Source organism: Salvia miltiorrhiza, chromosome 1, assembly GCF_028751815.1.
Source record: "Salvia miltiorrhiza cultivar Shanhuang (shh) chromosome 1, IMPLAD_Smil_shh, whole genome shotgun sequence".
In the NCBI taxonomy this organism is placed as follows: Eukaryota; Viridiplantae; Streptophyta; class Magnoliopsida; order Lamiales; family Lamiaceae; genus Salvia; species Salvia miltiorrhiza.
In genome coordinates, this window is record NC_080387.1 from 20,945,305 (window position 1) to 20,964,987 (window position 19,683).

The 19,683-nt window shown below is 37.1% G+C and overlaps 2 protein-coding genes across 5 annotated transcripts; one reads left to right on the plus strand and one right to left on the minus strand.

Moving 5' to 3' along the window:
* Nucleotides 1-3,030: 3,030 nt before the first annotated feature.
* On the minus strand, nucleotides 3,031-3,651 carry LOC130996413 (uncharacterized). The gene has a single exon (XM_057921819.1). It carries the CDS (start codon nucleotides 3,649-3,651, stop codon nucleotides 3,031-3,033), a length of 621 nt encoding a protein of 206 aa, XP_057777802.1.
* Nucleotides 3,652-9,781: 6,130 nt separating this feature from the next.
* Nucleotides 9,782-19,292, plus strand: LOC131006950 (uncharacterized). 4 transcript variants are annotated; one of them, XR_009095834.1, is made up of 10 exons: nucleotides 9,783-10,012; nucleotides 10,104-10,171; nucleotides 10,407-10,488; nucleotides 11,976-12,059; nucleotides 14,565-14,604; nucleotides 15,064-15,109; nucleotides 17,806-17,864; nucleotides 18,434-18,501; nucleotides 18,974-19,049; nucleotides 19,151-19,275. XR_009095834.1 is itself a non-coding variant. In XM_057934089.1 (10 exons), the coding sequence occupies exons 1-10, from the start codon at nucleotides 9,957-9,959 to the stop codon at nucleotides 19,266-19,268; spliced, it is 705 nt and encodes a 234-aa protein (XP_057790072.1). In that variant the 5' UTR covers nucleotides 9,783-9,956; the 3' UTR covers nucleotides 19,269-19,292. The 4 variants fall into 4 exon arrangements, 3 of the variants coding, with proteins under 3 accessions (XP_057790074.1, XP_057790072.1, XP_057790073.1); XM_057934089.1 differs by having other exon boundaries at nucleotides 18,966-19,049; nucleotides 19,151-19,292; XM_057934091.1 differs by lacking the exons at nucleotides 18,974-19,049; nucleotides 19,151-19,275 and having other exon boundaries at nucleotides 9,782-10,012; nucleotides 17,806-17,881; nucleotides 18,434-18,497.
* Nucleotides 19,293-19,683: the final 391 nt, after the last annotated feature.

Sequence of the window (19,683 nt, forward strand, 5' to 3'; positions counted from 1 at the left end):
CGTGATTCAGGCTCATCCCTGGACTCCTTCGCGAGCCGCTGAGGAGGCTCTCGGAATATGGAGTTTGAAGCAAGCAGTGAGGGTGATGGCTGAGGAAATCTAGAGTTTGAAGCGAGCGGTGAGGGTGAAGCGAACGACGAGGGTTTCCGATTCCGCTGAGGCTGAAGCGAGCAACAAGGGTTTCCGAGTTCAAGAACACGTCGTAACGGCCCTCTTTAGCCTCTCCATCGATTTTGCCTCAATTTTGCTGTGTCTGTGTGCCTATGTGTTTCGATGTGGCGGTGGTAAGATGACGAGAAGGCGCTGCTATAGGTGTAGAAGGCGCGCCGGCGGTGGCGGCAGCAGGGGGCAGTGGCGGTGAGTGAGGAAGGGGAAATTAGGTTTTTTTTTTTTGTTTTTTTTTTCATGTGTCATAAATGTGTCAAAGTGTCAATTTCGACTGTCATCGTGTCATTTTTGGCGTCCGCATAAGAAAAAATCAATCACCAGATTAATTTATGACGAAAATGAAATGTCATCGATATATATATATATATATATATATATATATATATATATATATATATATATATTAGCAAAATAAATCCTATACTACGTGGCGTCATATAATCGCTCCATTCTAATTTTTCTCAATTCTCAATCATTCTTATTTTTTTCTAAATTTTTAATCAATTTTCATATCTAAAGACTATCAAATATCTAAAAATCATTATATTAATATTATACACCTTTGGGATATTGGGTTAATCATGTACATGTTTTTATATAGGATTAAATACCAAATTCCCCCTATCGATGGCGTCCCTATCGCGTACATTACTCTATAGTCAGGGTTAGAGCTGTTTACTATTTCAACGTGGCAAAATCGCACCAAATAACCCCCGCATTTTAACGGCGGTTAACACTGTTAGAAAGGGTTAAGTACCAAATTCCCCCTATCAGGCGGGTATTTGGTGCGATTTTGCCACGTAGGTAGTAAATAGCTCTAACCCTGACTATAGGGTCCTGTACGCGATAGGGACGCCATCGATAGGGGGGAATTTGATACTTAACCCTTTTATATGTAATACGATTCCAATTCTATGTGACTTTTTCTCTATTTTTTGTGCTTATTCTAAATTTATATAGCTTTGACTTTTTAATCAATTTATTTATCTTAAATCCAACATCGAAATTTTAACAAACTTCACCAATTATAGTCATATATTTATTATGATCAGTAAATTCACCAACAATTCTCCTCAATAAATAAAAATCTAATGAATTTCGAAAAAAGTTAGTATAAATAGATCAAATTTAAATTAGCGTAGTTAAAAGGACAAAGAGAAATCTCTTTCCTCTTAATCATTTATATTAAAATTTTGTATACTATAATTTTATTTTCAATTTTCTCAACACTAAATTACATAGCTTTATCAATTACCCACGCAATTGAGACAAAGAGCGTATTTTATCCATTTCAATTTTTTTTGTGTTATTTAAACAATTTATAAATATTTACTTTATAATGTCAAATTTTTATTGAGCATGAATAATCAATTATTGTAACAATTTATATTTCATTATTTAAATATTTATAAATTTAAACGACTTCAAGTAGCGGGTATCACTACACGAGTTTGGGAAGAGGACAAACAATAAAATTATTTTTTAATCAGATATGATGGTGGTCAAATTCACTTTTATTATTCATACGAGGTGTTATTTGTAATGTTTTGATTTTCAATAATACAAATAATCGATTATTGTAACAACTTATATTTGACTCTTTAGATATATATAGACTTAAACGAGTTTGAAAAAAAATAGCGGATATTACTATACGTGTTTTGATGGGAACTAGTAGTAAAAACACTTTTGAATTGGGTTTGCTACATGACTAGTATATAAATTCTAAAAAGATTTCATACAATGTATAATTTCTACATTTATTATAAATTAATTTTTAATCTTTTATAATTTATGCTATTTTTTTATTAAAATAGGATTATATTAAAAAAGAGAAGAGAAAAAAAACCTAAACCCTTGAAAGCACAGAGAGCAAACTAAGGGCCGAGCCTCGTTAAAACCTCAGTAAGAGGAAAAAGAGTACTCGTCTAAAAAAGAAAAAAGTGTTTAGAAGCTGAAATGGGATAATCTCAGAAGCTCCGGCCGTACCATCGCCCCTAGAAAATCCCGACTTCACAACACAAGAGAAAACAAAAGGAACCAAAGAAACCCCAAGGGAAAAAATAAACGAACCGGCTGTATCGACGTCTGTCATAGAAGGGTCCCCGGCCGGTAATACGCCGTCGCCGAGGCCCTCCTCCAGCCATCGATCAACCCAAGAAGAGGCACCAATCAAGCAAAACGTCAAAGAAGAATTCGTCGCCTCAAAACAACACCCACGTACTGTCAAAGAGAGAGCCCCAGCCGGTGATACGCCGTCGCCGAGGCCCTGGAATAAACCTTCATGAAGGCTGAAACCTTGCAGCAGCCACCAAATCCAGGTGGTGCGAGTTAAGAGAATCTCAGCCGGTAAGTCGCCGTCGCCGAGCTCTCTCACCTCATGAGAGATAGTCAAAACGGCCGGTGAGATGCCGTCGCCGAAGACTCTTCCATCCCAACACCAGCCAACAATCATACCCGAAAGCCAGGAGCTTAGCTCCATCCAAAAATCCACGAAACAAAGCCCCAAAATCGTCCCCCAACTGTTTGAAAAATTGCCGCTGAACAGCATGAAGCTAACCAACCGACGAAGCCCAACCCGTCGCACACCTGTAACCCACTTCACGTGAACTGGCCACCAAACGCTGCAAATCAGCGAAACATCCGCGAAAGAAAGATCAGTCGACCTGCTCGACGAAAGATCAAGAAATCTCCTCAAATGATGATAAACTAGACGACCACCTAAGCTCCACCACAACGAACTCACATCACCCAAGTCCGTACCAGCTCTCCACATCAAATGCCAAACCAAAGCAACCCCAGCCCAGATCCCACTAACAGCACACCAGTTGTTCGACGAAAAGCAGTAGAGGAACCAGCCCATTATTTTACCATCCTTGTATGGCTATGCGTTGCCATGTCCAAGGCCACCGCCTTCTTGATTTCATCGATAGGGTATGGCCACCAACCCTCAGTGCGTTCCCCATTTGCCATAATGTCCACCGGAGAGTTACCTTCTCTATAGATGTGAGTCACCATGATATTAAACTCCGGTAAAATCCGCAACGCAGATTTCCAGGATGCCACAAACCTCCAAGGGACGTCTTCCGATCTGGAATTAAGAAGATTAACCACATAAGACGAGTCCGACTCAACCCATAAGAAACGCCAGCCCCTAGAATGGGCAATATTGATTGCCGTGATTACCGCTAAAAGTTCAGCTTCAAAAGCGAACCCCAGACCGCCTTTGACGTGGAAACAACCTCGGACAGCCGCCCATTTATCACGAAAGACCCCCCCCCCCCCCGCAGAGATACTCCCCGGAGCGCCGAGGGCAGAACCATCAGTGTTAACTTTCATCCAATGATTGACCGGAGGCCACCAATGAACGTCGACGAAATAAGGAGGAGCCGCCGCTCTACTCTGCACTCCAAGACGACGAGTGATCAAATAGTCCGTCCAAGAATTATTTGTATTTCCCAACCGAGGAAACTCCACATCCATCTCCTTAATAGCCGTTTTAACAAACGCAATGATCGCCCTATGCTCAAACCGTCCATGCTCAAAGATAATTTTATTACGGACATCCCAAAGCTTCCAAAGAATATTGATAATAGTCGCCTTCCAAAGATTATTGATTTGCGAACTGAAGTTGCTATTCCAAGCTTGAACCAGCAAAGTATGAATATCTAAGCAATGAGTAAGCTCCTCCTTGCCAAACCAACCCAACACCTCACACCAAAGAGGAACCACCTTCTTACAACTCCAAGCAATATGAGAAATTGACTCTTCCGCCTCATAACAAAAAGAGCAACCATTCGGAGTAATCAACCCTTGGCGAATTAAAATATCCAAAGTGGGAAGACGCTTATGAATCATACGCCAACAAATCACTGAACGTCTCACCGGAATAAAATTTTCCCAAACCCAATTTTCAACAAATCAATAATTTATGCTATTTATTATAAATGTATACTTCGTAATGTCCATAAACAAATTGTAAGCTTTTATTGAGTTAGATAATCAATAACTATAACAATTTATATTGTTTATTTAGATATTATATAAAATTTAAATGTGTTTCGATAATTAACGGATGCTATTATACCCCCTCTGTCCCATAAAATGTATCAAATTTGTCATTTTCGTCCGTCCTCATGAAATGTATTCAGTCTATTTTTTGTAAGTTTTACACTCACAATAAAGTGGGACCCTTACTTCATTTAGAACACATTCAAATACTTTATTAAAACTCGTGCCAAATACAAATGGTTACTTTTTATAAGAACAGATGAAGTATATGTTTGGAAAGAGAGTTGCTTTCTTTCATATGTTTGTCAGTTTGGATGGGCGAATAATTGAAATTACTTTTAAATCGGGTTTGACACGAGTAAAAATATATAAGTTTTAAACGAGTGCATAAATTATATAGTTTTTATTATTCATACTATTTATTGTTAACACACATATAGATAGACATGGCCAAAAGAACCGGAATCGTGAACCGGACCGAACCGACAAGGTTCTAGAATCGGAACCGTGAGAGGCGATTTCGAACCGGAACCGAAACCGGCTCCGTGCAGTTTGGTTACGGTTCTACTTTTGAGAACCGTCGGTTCTCAATTCCAAACCGGAACCGGAACTGTGGAACCGTGAACCGCATCAGAACCGGAACCGTCGGAACCGGCTGGAACCGTCTAGATGTTGTAGGCTTTTTTTTGCAGCTTTGGCAGCTCTTTAATGCTCTCTTTTGGCAGCCCTTTGGCGGCTATTTTGCTGCAAATATGTAGGGGAAGTGTCTGCATTGCAGACTTGAATTTGAAATTCAAATTCGAATGTTAAATTCACCTCAACATCTTCCTATAAATACACCCTTAATTCCCTTCATTTTCCTCACGCCATTTATCATCTCTTCACTTTTTCTCAGCAATTCTCTCTACAAAAACTCTCTCTATATATTACTCTCTTTCTCTCTATATTAATCTATGCATCTCTTTCACTCTATATTACTCTCTCTCAATTAATCTTTTTCTCTCTACAAATACTCTGTTTATTACTCTCTGCATTAACTCTACTACTCTTCTTCATTCTTTCATTTATCATCTTCACTACAAAAATGGTTGCTTCCGGTTCCAACTCTGGTCGTAGTGGTGGCAAGGGAAGAATATCCGTTGACTACATTGCTACCATTGGAAATAAACCCCACGCCCCTCGTCGTCAACGTGGGGTTGTTATTCGAGATGATATCGACGAATCAACCTATCTTGGGAGTGAGGATCCTACTTCTCATTTCCGAAGGGTGCCCAATCGTTGTGAATGTGAAAAAATAAAGGAGGCACAAATCCGTGCCGATGCGGAAATGGCGGAGCGCCTTGCTCAACAACAATCCGATGACAAAATTCCATCAACATACCAAACTGAACAAGCCGATGCCGATGCCATCAATTTGGAGGACGAGATGGACGAGCTTGGACCGCTCCGACCTAGACGATCAACAACGAGCAAGAAGGAACGAGCTCCGCGGTCCAACGTCTTCCCGGTGTACTTCAAAAAAGTACAAGTGAAAGATCCCGAAACCGGCGAAACTGTCACGAAGGCCGTGTGCAACATTTGTGGCAAATTTTATGTTTTCAACGCGGGGAATGGTTATGGAACCTACAACAAGCATATAAAAAATGTGCATCCTCCCACCAAAGGCAAAGGTAGACAAACGCAATTCGCCTCTACTCTCGGCGGTACGCTCGAAATCACTCTTTATAAGTTTAACGATATTGTTGCTAGGGAAGTTATGGTTAAATTTGTTAGTACCAAATCTCTTGCTTTTCGATTTGTCGATAGCATGAATTTTGAAAATGCCATGAAATTAGCATATAATCCCTTAGCTAAAAGAATCACACGTACAACTATGACTAGAACCAAAGTTAAATTAGCTAGAAGATATAAAATACAATTGCGTAATATTTTGACTACTTTACCACATAGAGTTTCTGTGTGCTCCGATATTTGGACATGTGCATTTCAACATAATTCTTACATGGGTATGATTGTTCATTGGGTCGATTTGCAATGGAATTTGAACAAACATGTTATTGCTTTCAAAAAATTCAATTGTGCTCATACCGCCGAAAATATTGCTCTTATTATCTTGAAAATTTTGCAACAATTCAAGATTACTGAAAAAATATTTTCAATTGGTTTTGACAATGCAAGTGCTAATACCGCTAGTGTGCCGTCTTTAATTTGTGCATGTAATCCTTCTCTACAAGGTAAGTATTTTCATACTCGTTGCATTGCTCATATCTTAAATTTGTGTGTTAAAGATGGCCTTAAGGCTTTGGATAAATCAATAAAACCAATTAGGCAAGTTGTTGAGATGTTACGTGATAAGCAAAGATTACATAGGTCATGGCTAAAATTTTGTAAAGCTCAAACTGGACGTAGTAAGTGCTTTAACATAGACGTGTGCACTAGGTGGAATTCAACATATGAAATGTTGAATTCAACATACGAATTTAAGGATTTATTAGTAAATTTTCTTACAAGTGAAGTGAGTTCTATGATTTTATTGCCATCTTATTGGGATGGTTGTTATGATCTTGTGCAATTACTTAAAGTTTTTGAGACCGCTACTAAAGATTTATCGGGTGTCTATTATCCTACTTGCTCACGTGTTCTTGTTCATTGTACTATGATTATGGCTCAATTAAGTATTTGTAGTACTAAAGAAAAGTTACAAAGATCCGTTACTTTTATGATTTTGAAATGGTTAAAATATTTTAAATGTATTCCTAACGTTTTTTTAATTGCAAAATGTTTAGACCCGTCTTTCAAATACGAAGGTGTTTGCAACCTTTTAGAAATTTATCATCAATTTTTTCAAGATATAACCTATAGCGATGGTGTTACTTATGAAGCTTTGGATATGCCAAACTTTATTAATATCAAAAGTAGTCTTTATTGTGATTTACAAATGCATTTTCAAGATTTTACTTCAAAATATAGTGCAAATATTTCTCAAAATTAAACAAACTGTTAGGAGTATCGGGTCTACCTCTTATGGATTTGACACTAGTACTCAAGCGGGTCAAATTCTTCAAAAAAAATTTTGCCAACAAAGGTCATAGTGGTAGTCAAACACAATTTTCCGAATTAGAAGAATACCTTAGGGAGCCAAAGGCAGGGGAATTGCTTAATGCAGGGTCAAATGACGTTGACGTGTTGAATTAGTGGTCAATTAAGCAAGGCCAATGCCCCATCCTTGCAATAATGGCGAAAGAGATCTTTTCCGTCTTCGCATCAACTGTAGTGGTCGTGCAAGCTTTTAGCGAAACGGGATACATGCTCGATGAACAAAGATCCCAAATGACACCGCATAATCTTGAAGTCCAACTATTGCTCAAAGATCATATATTAGCCGAAGCAAGAGAGCAATAAAATAAATGAGATGATTTGTTCGTAGAGTACCCCATATCCACGACCGAAGGCGACACCACCGATGTGAGCGAGTCATCTCAATCCACTGAAGGCGAAGACTTTGACGATGACTTCAACTTCGACATGTAAAAGACTTCATGATTATGCGGTATCACCAAAGGTAAGACGAAGGTAAGAGAACTACGTGGACTTTGATTCCTTCGGGATACGTAGGCAACTTAATTATAACTTAAATGTTATAATTAAACTCAAGTCCTATTTCATTTATTTCTTTTTTTCCCCCAAATTACAAGTTGTAAATTAAGAGTTGTAATTTTATTTTAGCATCCAAAAGTTGTAATTTGTAAATTATATTTATAAGAGTTGTAAAGGTGCAACTTTGTAACTTAAATTGTATTTGTAAGAGTTGTAATTTTTAAGTTCAATATTCAAATAAAGTAATTATGCAATTTATATTTTGTTGTGTCTTTTATTTTATTAAAGCATATTTCATATAATTAAAGCATATTTCATTTAAATACATAAAACATTACAAAAAAAGGGACAATTTTCACGGTTCGGAACCGGAACCGGAATCGCCGGTTCACGGTTCGGAACCGGAACCTTCAAGGTTTAATTCCGGTTCGGTTCCAGCTGGATCCCGTTTTCGGAACCATGGAACCACCGGTTCCGATTTGGTTCGAATCGGGAACCGGACCGTGGCCATGTCTACATATAGATGTTCAAGAATTCACATTTATTTTTTGCGGAAGACTTCACTACTTGTTGAATTTAAATAAAAGATTATCTACACGCTTACGTGAAAATTTCTCTATTTATTAATCTTTTATTATTTATTGTTAATATTTATTTTGAAATGTTATGAATTTTTATTGAAATAGATAACTAATTATCGTAACAACTTATATTTGATTATTTAAATATTTAATAAATTTAAGCATATTCAGTTAATTAACGGATATTACTATTATGAATTTAGAATGATAACGAGCAGTAAAATTATTTTTAATTAAGTTTAAAACGATACGAATATATGAAATTCATAATCTGCATATTATATAATTATTAAATTTATATTTAAAATTATTAATAGAATTTATATATAATACTCCCTTCGTCCCATTAAAGTTGGCCACATTTCCTTTTTGGGTGTCCCACTAAAGTTGGCTACTTTCTTTTTTGGGTAAAAATTACACCAAATTAAACTCTATAAGTAATCAACTAATTACACCTAATTAAACCTATCTTCTACACTCATATCCTCACTCATATTTCTCTCTGCCTCCCTCGCGCCGCTCTCTAAGATCTTCTTCTTTCTTCTTCTCCGGCGAAGACACCGCCGCCGGCCGTCGGCTCCCGCCCCGGCCCCGACCTCTCTCGCCTCTGCTCTCCCTCTCTCTCCTCTGCGCCCCCGACCTCTCTCGCCTCTGCTCTCCCGCTCTCTCTCCGTCGGACGCTTCTCTCCTCTCTCTCGTCTGACCGCCGGCTTCCCCATCTGAATCTGTCGTCGTCTCCGGTGAGCAAGGCAGCAATCGCTTACCTTAGGGTTCCGATTCACGCGATTTAGGGGTGGTTCGCCCAGATCTGAGGTGGCGCCGTCTGTCTGTCTGCGCCGCGACCCCATGGCCGCCGCCTCTCTGGTCTGCGCCGCGAGGTGGCGCGATTTGGGGGTGATTCGCCTAGATCGAGGTGAGGCTGATGAGAGGCGAAGTTGTGGAACTGGTGAATGGCGGTGGTGGCTCTGCCATCGCCGATAAATCTGAGGGTGGTCGGAGGGCGGTGGTTGTTCTCAGAGGGTGGTCGAAGGGTGGTGGTTGTTTTCAGGCGGCTGGTTTGAGGGTGGTGGTTGTTGGCTACGGTGGTGGTGGTTGTTCTCAGAGGGTGGTGCTCTTAAATCTGAGGGTGGTCGGAGGGGGTGGTGCTCCGGTTGCCGGCGGCAGTGAGTTGGCAGATTTGTAGAGGTTGTTGGCAGATTTTAATTAACTCAATAATTTTGATGGCCCCACTCAATTAAAACATAACACTACATAATACTCTATTTCTTAATCTCCGTGCCGAAACAAATGTAGCCAACTTTAGCGGGACGGAGGGAGTAATTAATTCCCGTCGAAAATTCGACGGCCAGCGAACTAGTGAATTTAGAAGTCATTTTTTTCAAAATAGAAATAGGTGCAAAATCAATCAAATACCGAAATACGTCATGGATTTAGTGGCCATCAGTAGAGTATGACTTAACACTCCTTCGGAAGAGTAATGAAAGTACAAAGCAAGCAGAAGCGGTGAAAAATTCGAAGGGTAAATCAAGGCCAGAAAAGAACAGGAGTTCCCATTTGATTTCTGATCAAAATCGAACCATCGCTGGGAAATTCAAATTCATGGCGTCATTTGGATCTATTAAGCAAGCAATTTTCGAGAAACAAGCACGAAAGCAGTATGTGGCTTTTTTATTTTATTTTTCTGTTTTAATTATGTCTAGTTTAGAGAAATTCTGAATTAGGGTCTCTCGATATACGAACAAACAGGCAGTATCAGGACCATATACGAGGGCTCAACGCATTCGATCGCCACAAGAAATTTTTGAATGATTACGGTAAGTTTTTCATTTAGGTTTCAAGAATTTGTGAATTTGTTTCTTGTTGTAATGAATATGATAGGACATGACCTTATAATGTGCTAGTAGAATAGTAATTTGTGGACAATCACATAGAATAAAATGTTGTTGCACGTCAATGGGTCTATATATGCATTTCTAGTTCTTCTGTGGGAAGAGCATTTGGGGAGATAAGCTAAATAATTTTTATGTCATTTTTATTTTCTGGTTGCAGTTGCTTATTATGGAAAAGAGAAATCGGCTCAAAAAATATTGCCTATTAAAACTGACCAAGACACCATTAGAGAAGGATATCGGTAGGTTTACTTTCCGTCTGATTTGGTAAGAGAAAGTTGTTTCTACATGCATCAGGTGATTGTTGTCCGTCTCACGAGAGTTAATTTCATATTTGTGGCCTTGCATTCCTTGCTATTTCGATCTATTACTGTCATAATTTTATTTTTATGACTGGAAATGATTTTACATGGGTCAGGAAGTCTTAGAACCTATTCTTGCTTTGCCTATTAATTCATTTTATTGGACAAGAACATCGTATTCTTAGCGTGATAGTTGGGCTCGATATGCCTTCTTGACAAACAATATTCTAGGATAGTAGAATCCTGGGACCAGATTGAGAAAGAACTAGACTAAAGTCACTAAACCTTGAAGATTGTGTATGACTATGTAATATATCCAATGATGATATTGATAATGGATAGATATTCCTGGGAGTTCTAGCTTCAAAGCATTGAATTGTAAGATGTTCTGTTATGACTTATGACAACCAAGTATAAGTGATTTGTTTAGCCATACGGGTTTTCTTTGGGAGCTAGTGAACAATGCAAGCTTTTTACAAAAAAATAACCACTACTATTTGTACCAGGCGTTTGTATCTGATATTTCTTCGGTACTATACTCCTAGAATTAAAAGAAACAAAGAGGAATGTTTATTCTGAAAAACCCTATTCAAAAGCAAAAAATTAATGTTTCTCCTTGAAGCATACTCGACTTTGAAGCTAACTTTATGCCAGAAAGTGCAAATAGTCATTCTGTGTCTTTTGAACTACAATTCTCATAGAAGTCATGTGACTCAGACAAAAATCTTTACTTCTTTAGTAGTGTAGGGCTAATGAGTGTTTGTATTTCGACTATCAGGCAGCCAATACTTTGAATTTTCTACTGAAGGAGGCTTAAGTCCTCTATGGCCAGTTACTTCATCCATGTTTTGATTTTTACTATTACATAGACAATACAGGCTTGCTGGTTCTGTGCGGAAAAGTATGGTACAACTTGAATATAATTAAGTATTTAGTAAACCAGTTTATATCTGTGAGAACCAGATTGACCTTAGAGTTATTTTAGTAACTCTTATTCTACTACATTCTTCAGCAACTTTTGAGATTAAACATGAGATATGTCAAGAATTATTTTTTGTGGCACTTGAAGTAGAAATATTAGAACTTACAGCTCTATATGCATATGATTCTTTTCTTTTTAGCCGTAGACTTTTGAAGTTCTAAGTACCAGACTGTTGAACTTGAATTTATATGAATTTACCTAATTGTACAAAGTTCGAGCTCTTTTTGGCATTGAAATACATCCAGAAATTGAAATGATATGTTTCAGAAATCATCGATTTATTTGCATCTTTAGTTTGAAGATCTAAATCCAACATGTAATTATGCAATATGCCCCATCCCTAACAAAGGACCTAAAGCCTAAGGAATTTGGCTGCAGTTTGATTCTTTGTCCTCGTATGTTTAGTCAGTGATCCTAACTATGTCTTTTATCATATTGCCAAAAGGTTCATAATGACTGAGGAAGACGACATGAATCCTTCTTGGGAACACAAGCTAGTAAAGCGTTACTATGACAAGCTCTTCAAGGAGTATCCTTTGCATAAGTGATCTTACTATGCTATTGGTTTCTCGTCTTTCTATTTCCCCCCTGGGATTGAAAATCAGTAGACACGAGTCAATCATGCCGATGAAAAACAATTCATGTGTTGGAGGGTGAGCACAGAGAAATAGCTGAGCCCTTTAATCCTGATTGAGTCTGTCAAAGTCTTTATGGCTGCTGCATATTTACTTTGACCCTGAGCAAGTTATTAATTTAGTTTGCACATTCACATGGCCAAAGTAGTTAGAAAAATGTTTACTCGGGGACAACAGATGGCTCTTGGGTTACTAGCTGACATATGATAACCAATAAGCTAAGACATGTGGCCCCCAAACCATCCCTTTTTTAAGATAAATGATTTATGCTTATCTATATCAATGCACAAGGCCTTTTCAATTTTCAGCTTGCTGTGTGCAGAAACATATATTTCTTCCACGTTAAGTAGGCACACCCACTGTTTTGAAAAGCGCGCGGTGTGGACGCCTTGAGGCGCGGTGACCGAAAACCGCACAACATCAATATAATTATTAATATTAGATGCCTTTTTTGCGCGAGGCAGATGCCTCATGACTTTAAATGATAGAAGCGGTGCAAGGCGATTGTGAAGCGGTGCTGACTTCTTTTAATTGGTTTAATTATTTAGCCTATTTATTACTCCCTTCGTCCCACTATTGTTGTCCCACTTACCATTTTGGGTTGTCCCATTATTATTGTCTCATTTCCATAAAAGGTAATCATTAACTCTTCAAAAGGTATGGGTCCTACCACTTTTGACCAATTTACACCTTAATTCCCATGCCCAAAAGTTTAGGGACAACAATAGTGGGACGAAGGAAGTATTATATATTAAAATAAAAAGTCCATGCAATATACTCCCTCTGGCCCAAACGAAATGTCTCATTTCTTTTCGACACGGAGATTAAGAAATGTGTATAAAGTAGATAAAGTGGGTTGATGGAAATTATTTAAATATTAAGTATAGAGAGAGTGTGTATTGCCAAAAAAGGAAACAGGACATTTCGTTTGGGACAGCCCAAAAAGGAAAACAGGACATTTCGTTTGGGACGGAGGGAGTATTACATTATAACCTTAAGCTACTACTAATTAAAAGTATAAATTAAAAGACATTTGCATGTTTGCTTTGCGCTGCAAAGTCAGAAAAGATTGAGCACCCTAATCAAAATGATAAATATTTGATGAACTAGAGAATTTTGTGTTTTTAAGATACTTCCAACTTTTATTTTGATTATTTTTAAACCTATAAATCCATAATTTATACTTCCTCCGTCCCAACTTTTAGTATCCATCTTTCATTTTTTGGCCGTCCCATATTTTGGTATCCATTTATATTTTTAGTAAAAGTAGGTGGGACCCTTGGTCCACTTTAATTATTTTAACACTCACGTAAAATGTGGAACCCTTATTCCACTCATTACTCATCCAACAAATTTATTAAAATCCGTTCCACTCTCAAATACAGATACTAAAAGCTAGGACGGAGGGAGTATATATTTTTTTTATATACATTTTATATTATTTTATACTCCCTCCGTCCCAACGAAAACGGTGCGCTTCTTTTCGGCACGGGATTTAAGGAAAATAAGATTGTAGTGTAAAAGTGTGTAAAGGTGTGTGGGGCCACATTATTTGTAGTGTAAAATTATTATCAAAAAAGGAAATGCACCACTTTCGTTGGGACGACTCAAAAAGGAATACGCACCGCTTTCGTTGGGACATAGGGAGTAATTATTATGGTTTTTTTTTGTCTTCGGTGTGAGGCTTACACCTCGCACCGCCTCGCCGAGGCAAAATCCCTTAGTTCCGCCTTAAACTGTTCACAACATTGGGCGCACCATATTGTTGTTAGTTTTGACATAGTTTGTTAACTGTAATAAAATAAGCTAGCAGGGTGCTTCTAAATTTTATATAATGAAACTAATGAAACTACTTTTATTAATGCACATTCAACAATCATAGTACATTGCTCAAGGCCTCAAGGGATGATACTAGTTACCTGATGGAATGCTATGCCCACAAAATAAACTCTACTTGTTTGGTATAATTTTTTCTTTCTGTTACTTTAATGAGTATCAGGAAATTTCAAACAGTGTGTTGTGCTTAAAACGTTGAACTCAGAATCTCATGCCAAATCAAAAGAAAATTAACAAAAGTTGCTATTTGGTTGAATGCATCTAGTAAGTAACATCACTAGTAAAGGGAGAGGACCTTTGTTTTTTCAGAAAGATGGTTCCAAATATCATAAAAATGTTATTCTAAACTTAAGTGTTGAAGTATCAAGTACCTAGTGAAAATCTTTGTCAGGTCATCTTACGAACTCTCAGCCCCAAAATATATATTTTTCAGGCATTCTCAAACGTGATAATACATACATAGTGTTGGTATATGAAACAGTTGCTCAATAGATTCTTTAGCTGTTATATTGGTTTAATATGAATGAATTTTTCCAACTTGTATGCCTCTTAACTCTTTGAAGATACTGCATAGCTGACATGTCCCATTACAAGACTGGCAAGGTATGAGTTTCCTAACCTTAGTATCTTGCAGGCATTTTATAGTCAATAGGATCCCCCACCTCTCGTTAACAGATGGGTTCTGATAGATGTTTCAACTTCAGCCAGTTGGTGGATTTTGAACTGCAGTATCTTTGATTAAACCCAATTTACCCAAAGAATGCTAAAAGTTTTGGCTTGTATATGCATGTAGAAGTCCATCTTATACCTATATTCTGCTTGTTGTTTATTGATATATTTAGGACCCTATGGAACATAATATAAGAATTGTAACAAGCACTTGTCTCTTTCAGCATATTTCAGAACTAATTGCTTTGTGCTGATAGCTACTAAGACTTGCCAACTTAGCTATACCGTACATTTAAGTGACCTACTTGCATGTAACTATTGTTTCTGCAGTTTTGCATGTTTTAGTTATTTATACAAAACCTTTTGCTAAACCATAGCTTATTCTCTTTTTAGATTGGCCTTAGATGGAGGATTGAAAAGGAAGTAATATCTGGGAAAGGTATAGTTTACTTCAAATTCCTTTTCTCACTGTTTTCAATTATTAGTGTTCGTATGAAAATATTTTTACGCAAAGCACTCAAAATGATGCTTGTAGCGCAATTCTTCCTCTGCCCTGCATTTTGTTGTAGCAGAAGTTGTGGGGATTTGGGGATCCCACAATCTTCTAGCTTTTGCATTACTCTTGTAATTATAATTTATACTGATAACTCAATATCTTCACAGCCAATGAAAAGAAAGGAGAACATACTTGGGAGGACTTACCAATTCATTCTCTTATAAGTCTTTCTGTAAAAAAATGATTATGTTTTATGCTTTGGTAAATTCAAAATAGAATCTTCTCAATAAAAAAATAAGTAGGCAAGTGAAAATAAATTAAAAGCATTATTTTAGAATACATAGAACCAGGTATAGATAGCTATAATACATTGTGTTCTGGTGAAAGTTTCTCTTGCATTTCCCTTTTGTAAGAAATTGTTTTCTCTGCATATCGTAAATACTTTTTTTTTCTTCTGAAGCATGTCATCCTGAGTATATGTGCTTATCTGTATTTTGTATCTCAAGTTTTGAGTGCAAGAGCAAAAAACTTATCTTGTTTGTGACTACCACATCTTGCTATGTTACTTCTTTTTCTTTGCTTTATACTCCCTCTTCAAATGTCCCCTTACTTTTGGGCACGGAGATTAAGAAATGGGTATAAAGTAGATAAAGTGGGTATAAAGTAGATAAAATGGGTTGGTGGAAATTGTTCAAATATTAAGTATAGAGAGAGAGTGTATTGCCAAAAAAGGTATGTAACATTTGGAGTGGGACACCCCATTATGGAAAGTGGGACATTTGGAGTGGGACGGAGGGAGTATTTAGTTATGAACTTGTAAAAGTTAATTATGAATTCGTTTCTAGGTTTCCATGAGGTTTCTTGAAAGCCATTCATTTTCTGAGATCATGGGAGTCAAATATTAGTGAAAATTGATGCTTGAGTTTCTTTCTCAGTAAAAGTTACGATTGTTGGAAATACTTTTCTTTCCTGAACAATCAAATAAATCCTTGGGGCTCCCATCTTAGTGTTGGATTGGCCATTTAAATATTGATCAAGTGCAGTTCTATGGCATTTTCATACTATGGCTAGGGATCTCTTATTAGCTACGCATCATATGATAGGAATCAGCCATACTACTGAGCATTTTTTAGATTATTTTTGTAATTGCTGTTTATTTATTTTTGTGTATTTTGGGTACCATTTTGGGCACCAGTCAAGTGTTGTATTGTCCCTGAACCTGTAGGTACTAGTATTTAAGTATGATGAAATTAAATTAGTTACCCGAGGAGAAGATTAATGGAAAATTCGGTTTTATGCTGGGCAGGCGTTTGGTCTGACATTTAGGATTCAACAGAATTAATTTTGAGTTATTCCTTGGTTTTGAAAAGCGCATCCAGGCGAGGCGCACCACTGGTGCTTTTTCTCCCATCAGGCGCATGCACCTACGTAAGGTGTGCCCGAGGCGTAGAAGCGCGGAGGCGCTCTACTTGGGGTATCACTAGGGTTTCAATTTTTTTTTCTTTTTAAATTATCGTATTAGTAATTGAGGCGGTGCCTCAAGGCTAAAAGGCTGTGAGGCGGTGTAAAGGCTTGCATGAGGCGGTCATGTAACAGCTGCAATATTTGTTATTAAAATATATATATATATATATATATATATATATTTTTTTTCAAGAGGCCAAGGAACAGCCGCAACTTTCTGAATGAAAGGGACCCATCATCCGCAACTTTTTTTGTAAAAGAATTTCTAACCCTAAATAATATATTAAGGTATAAATATACTTCCTCCGTCCCGGAAGAGAGTATCACTTGAGGGATGACACGAGTTTTAAGAAATGTTTGGTAGATAATATGTTAAGTGGAGAAAGGAACCCACTACTTTTTAGAAAAAGTGATAATGTGTGGGGTCATGTCCCAAAATGAAAGTGATACTTTCTTATGGGATGGAGGGAGTATAACTTTGCATGATACAAAAAAAAAAAAATTCAGAAGCAAAAAACTTTGCATGATACTGTTTTGAGTATTTGTGTGTTTTAAATTAAGTATTTGTGTTTTTAGTAGAAAATATATTATAGATAAATATATTGGAATTTTTATATTTTAGGTGCGCCTCGCCTACGAAAAGCCCGTACCTGCGCCTCAGGCTCTACGCTTAGGCTCCAGGCTAGTTTGCGCCTCGGTGCGCATTGCGTCTTTTAAAACCAAGAGTTCTTCCTTATCGGTGTTATACCTGATGGAATTATTTTGGAGTTCTTCCTTGGGAACAATTGAATGGTTTTCCCTTTTGTATAAAATTCATTATGGTTTCTGCCTTTCTGGTTAACTTCACCACTAATGAGCATGACATGAGCACCCTTCATTGTGTGCAATGGGTGGTGAGCCAGAGCCGCCATCCGCATAAGTGGATAACCATTTTGACAATGAAAGGATAGAAGCCAGCCAGGTGTCATCGGGAAAAAGAATAACTTCAAAAAGAAAAAAAGTTTAATAATGTTTTCTAGATATGAAGTGTCACCCATGAATGATCTTTGGGTGCTTTCAACAGTTCTATATGCATTATAGTATTTTGCTTTTCAATTTCAGCTTATGGAGTTTCTCTGCTTCTGTTGTTCTTTTAGTTTGGAATTAATTCTGACTGAATACCTCTTAACTGTCAGGACAGTTTGTTTGTGGTAATAAGCACTGCGACCAAGAAGATGGTTTGTCAAGCTATGAGGCAAGTTTTTGGCCAAGGTTATCTGCCAATTATTTTTCGTAAATATATAAGGAAGAGAAACCACTTTCTTTTGGTAACTTTCACCTCTAATTTCTAGGTGACATTGGTTGTGTTGCCTCGTTTTCTGAATCAATGGAGCTAAATGGAAAGATAAAAATATAAGTGGGAAGTTGACATTGGAAAATATGCTCGAAAAGGCTCTAGTTACTCCCAAATTCCAAAAACTACCATTTGTACTGTAAGATTTAGGTTTGAAAATGACGGAGGCAATTAGCTAGCATGTTGTTCCAAATAAAGAGTTCCCCAGCTGACTGTATTTCCCCGTTCATACAAAATTGCTGCTTTTAATGGCAGATATCTCAAGTACAAGACTAACATGTTCCTTCTTTACCACATAACAAAATTATTATGTATCGTTGTATTGTTAAAGATACTCAACATGTTAAATTAAAATGCAACATAGATACTGTTATTCTGTACTTGAGATATGCAACTTCATCCATCATTGAGGCTTTCTTTTCTCTTCTTTTTTGTTGCATTAGCTAACCGTCTCCACTATGCATTTCCAGGTGAACTTTTCCTATTTTGAAGCTGGGGAAAACAAACAAGCTCTAGTGAAGTTAGTAGCGTGTGAGAGGTAAATTATTAACAGTTTCATCATTTTAAATGTTGGTCCTTATCATCTTATTGGTTAATCTTTTGTTGTACAGTTATAATTCTAAAGCAAAGGAACTTTTTAATTCTCACCTAGTTAACATAGTGGTTACTAATATTATTCCTTTCCGTATCATGTTAGTTATACACCTGATATAGTGCTTTATTGATATGCTGGTGATCTCATGTCATTCCTTATTAATGCATGTTTGATGCACAGCTCATTAAGTTTAATTTTAATAAGGCCTTCTCAATGGCCATTAAAATGTATTCTTAAATATTATTACAAAATCATCAATCAAGATGAACTTTAGCAGGAATTGCTTCAGTTCGGACCTACTTCTATATTCTCTTAGTTATCTTCGCAATAACATGAATTTCATATAGAAGTTGATTGATGAGTTTTCTAGATCATGAATTTCTATATCAAAGTTGATTACCCGATAGATGTGCAGAGAAGCTTTATTATAAGAAACAAAAGGAGAAGGAACAATTGAAGCGAAAAGAGAGTGAAAAACACCAAAGAAAAAGGTGAGCATCCTGTAAATCATTTTAATATTATGTACATGTTTCTGAACGAGACTGGACATCCAAAAAAATTGTTGCTTTTGGGCTAATTAATTTGCTTTCAGGGATCGGTCTGAGAGTGATGATGACACAAGTATCAACCATGGCAAAAGCAAAGAGAGGAGAAAAGGTATTATGCTGCACAGAATTATGCTCCTGAATACTATCACTTATGGTTTATGAATGCGGGATGGAGAATTTTAATTATTACAACCTAAGATTTCTTAAATGAAAAGGTGGTAGGTTAAGATACCTAATATTTAGACAGGTTAAATAGTATAACCTAGCTACTCCCGTCCTCTAATTAGGGAAGATAAAGACACTATGGTCTTTGACTCTATGACAGTGTAATATAGATCCTTAGGGTGGGTTTGGATACCATTTGATATCCACGGATAGTTTCGTGGTTGCAATTCACTATCCATTTAGTTCGTGGGTATGGGTTTGGATACTTACTATCCACACCCGCGAAAAATACCCGCCAATTACCCGTCAATTATCCGTGAATTACCCGTCAAATATCCACAAAAAAATCCATAAAATATGGGTTTTGAATATATATTTTGAGATTATGGGCTAGCATATTATATCTTAAAAT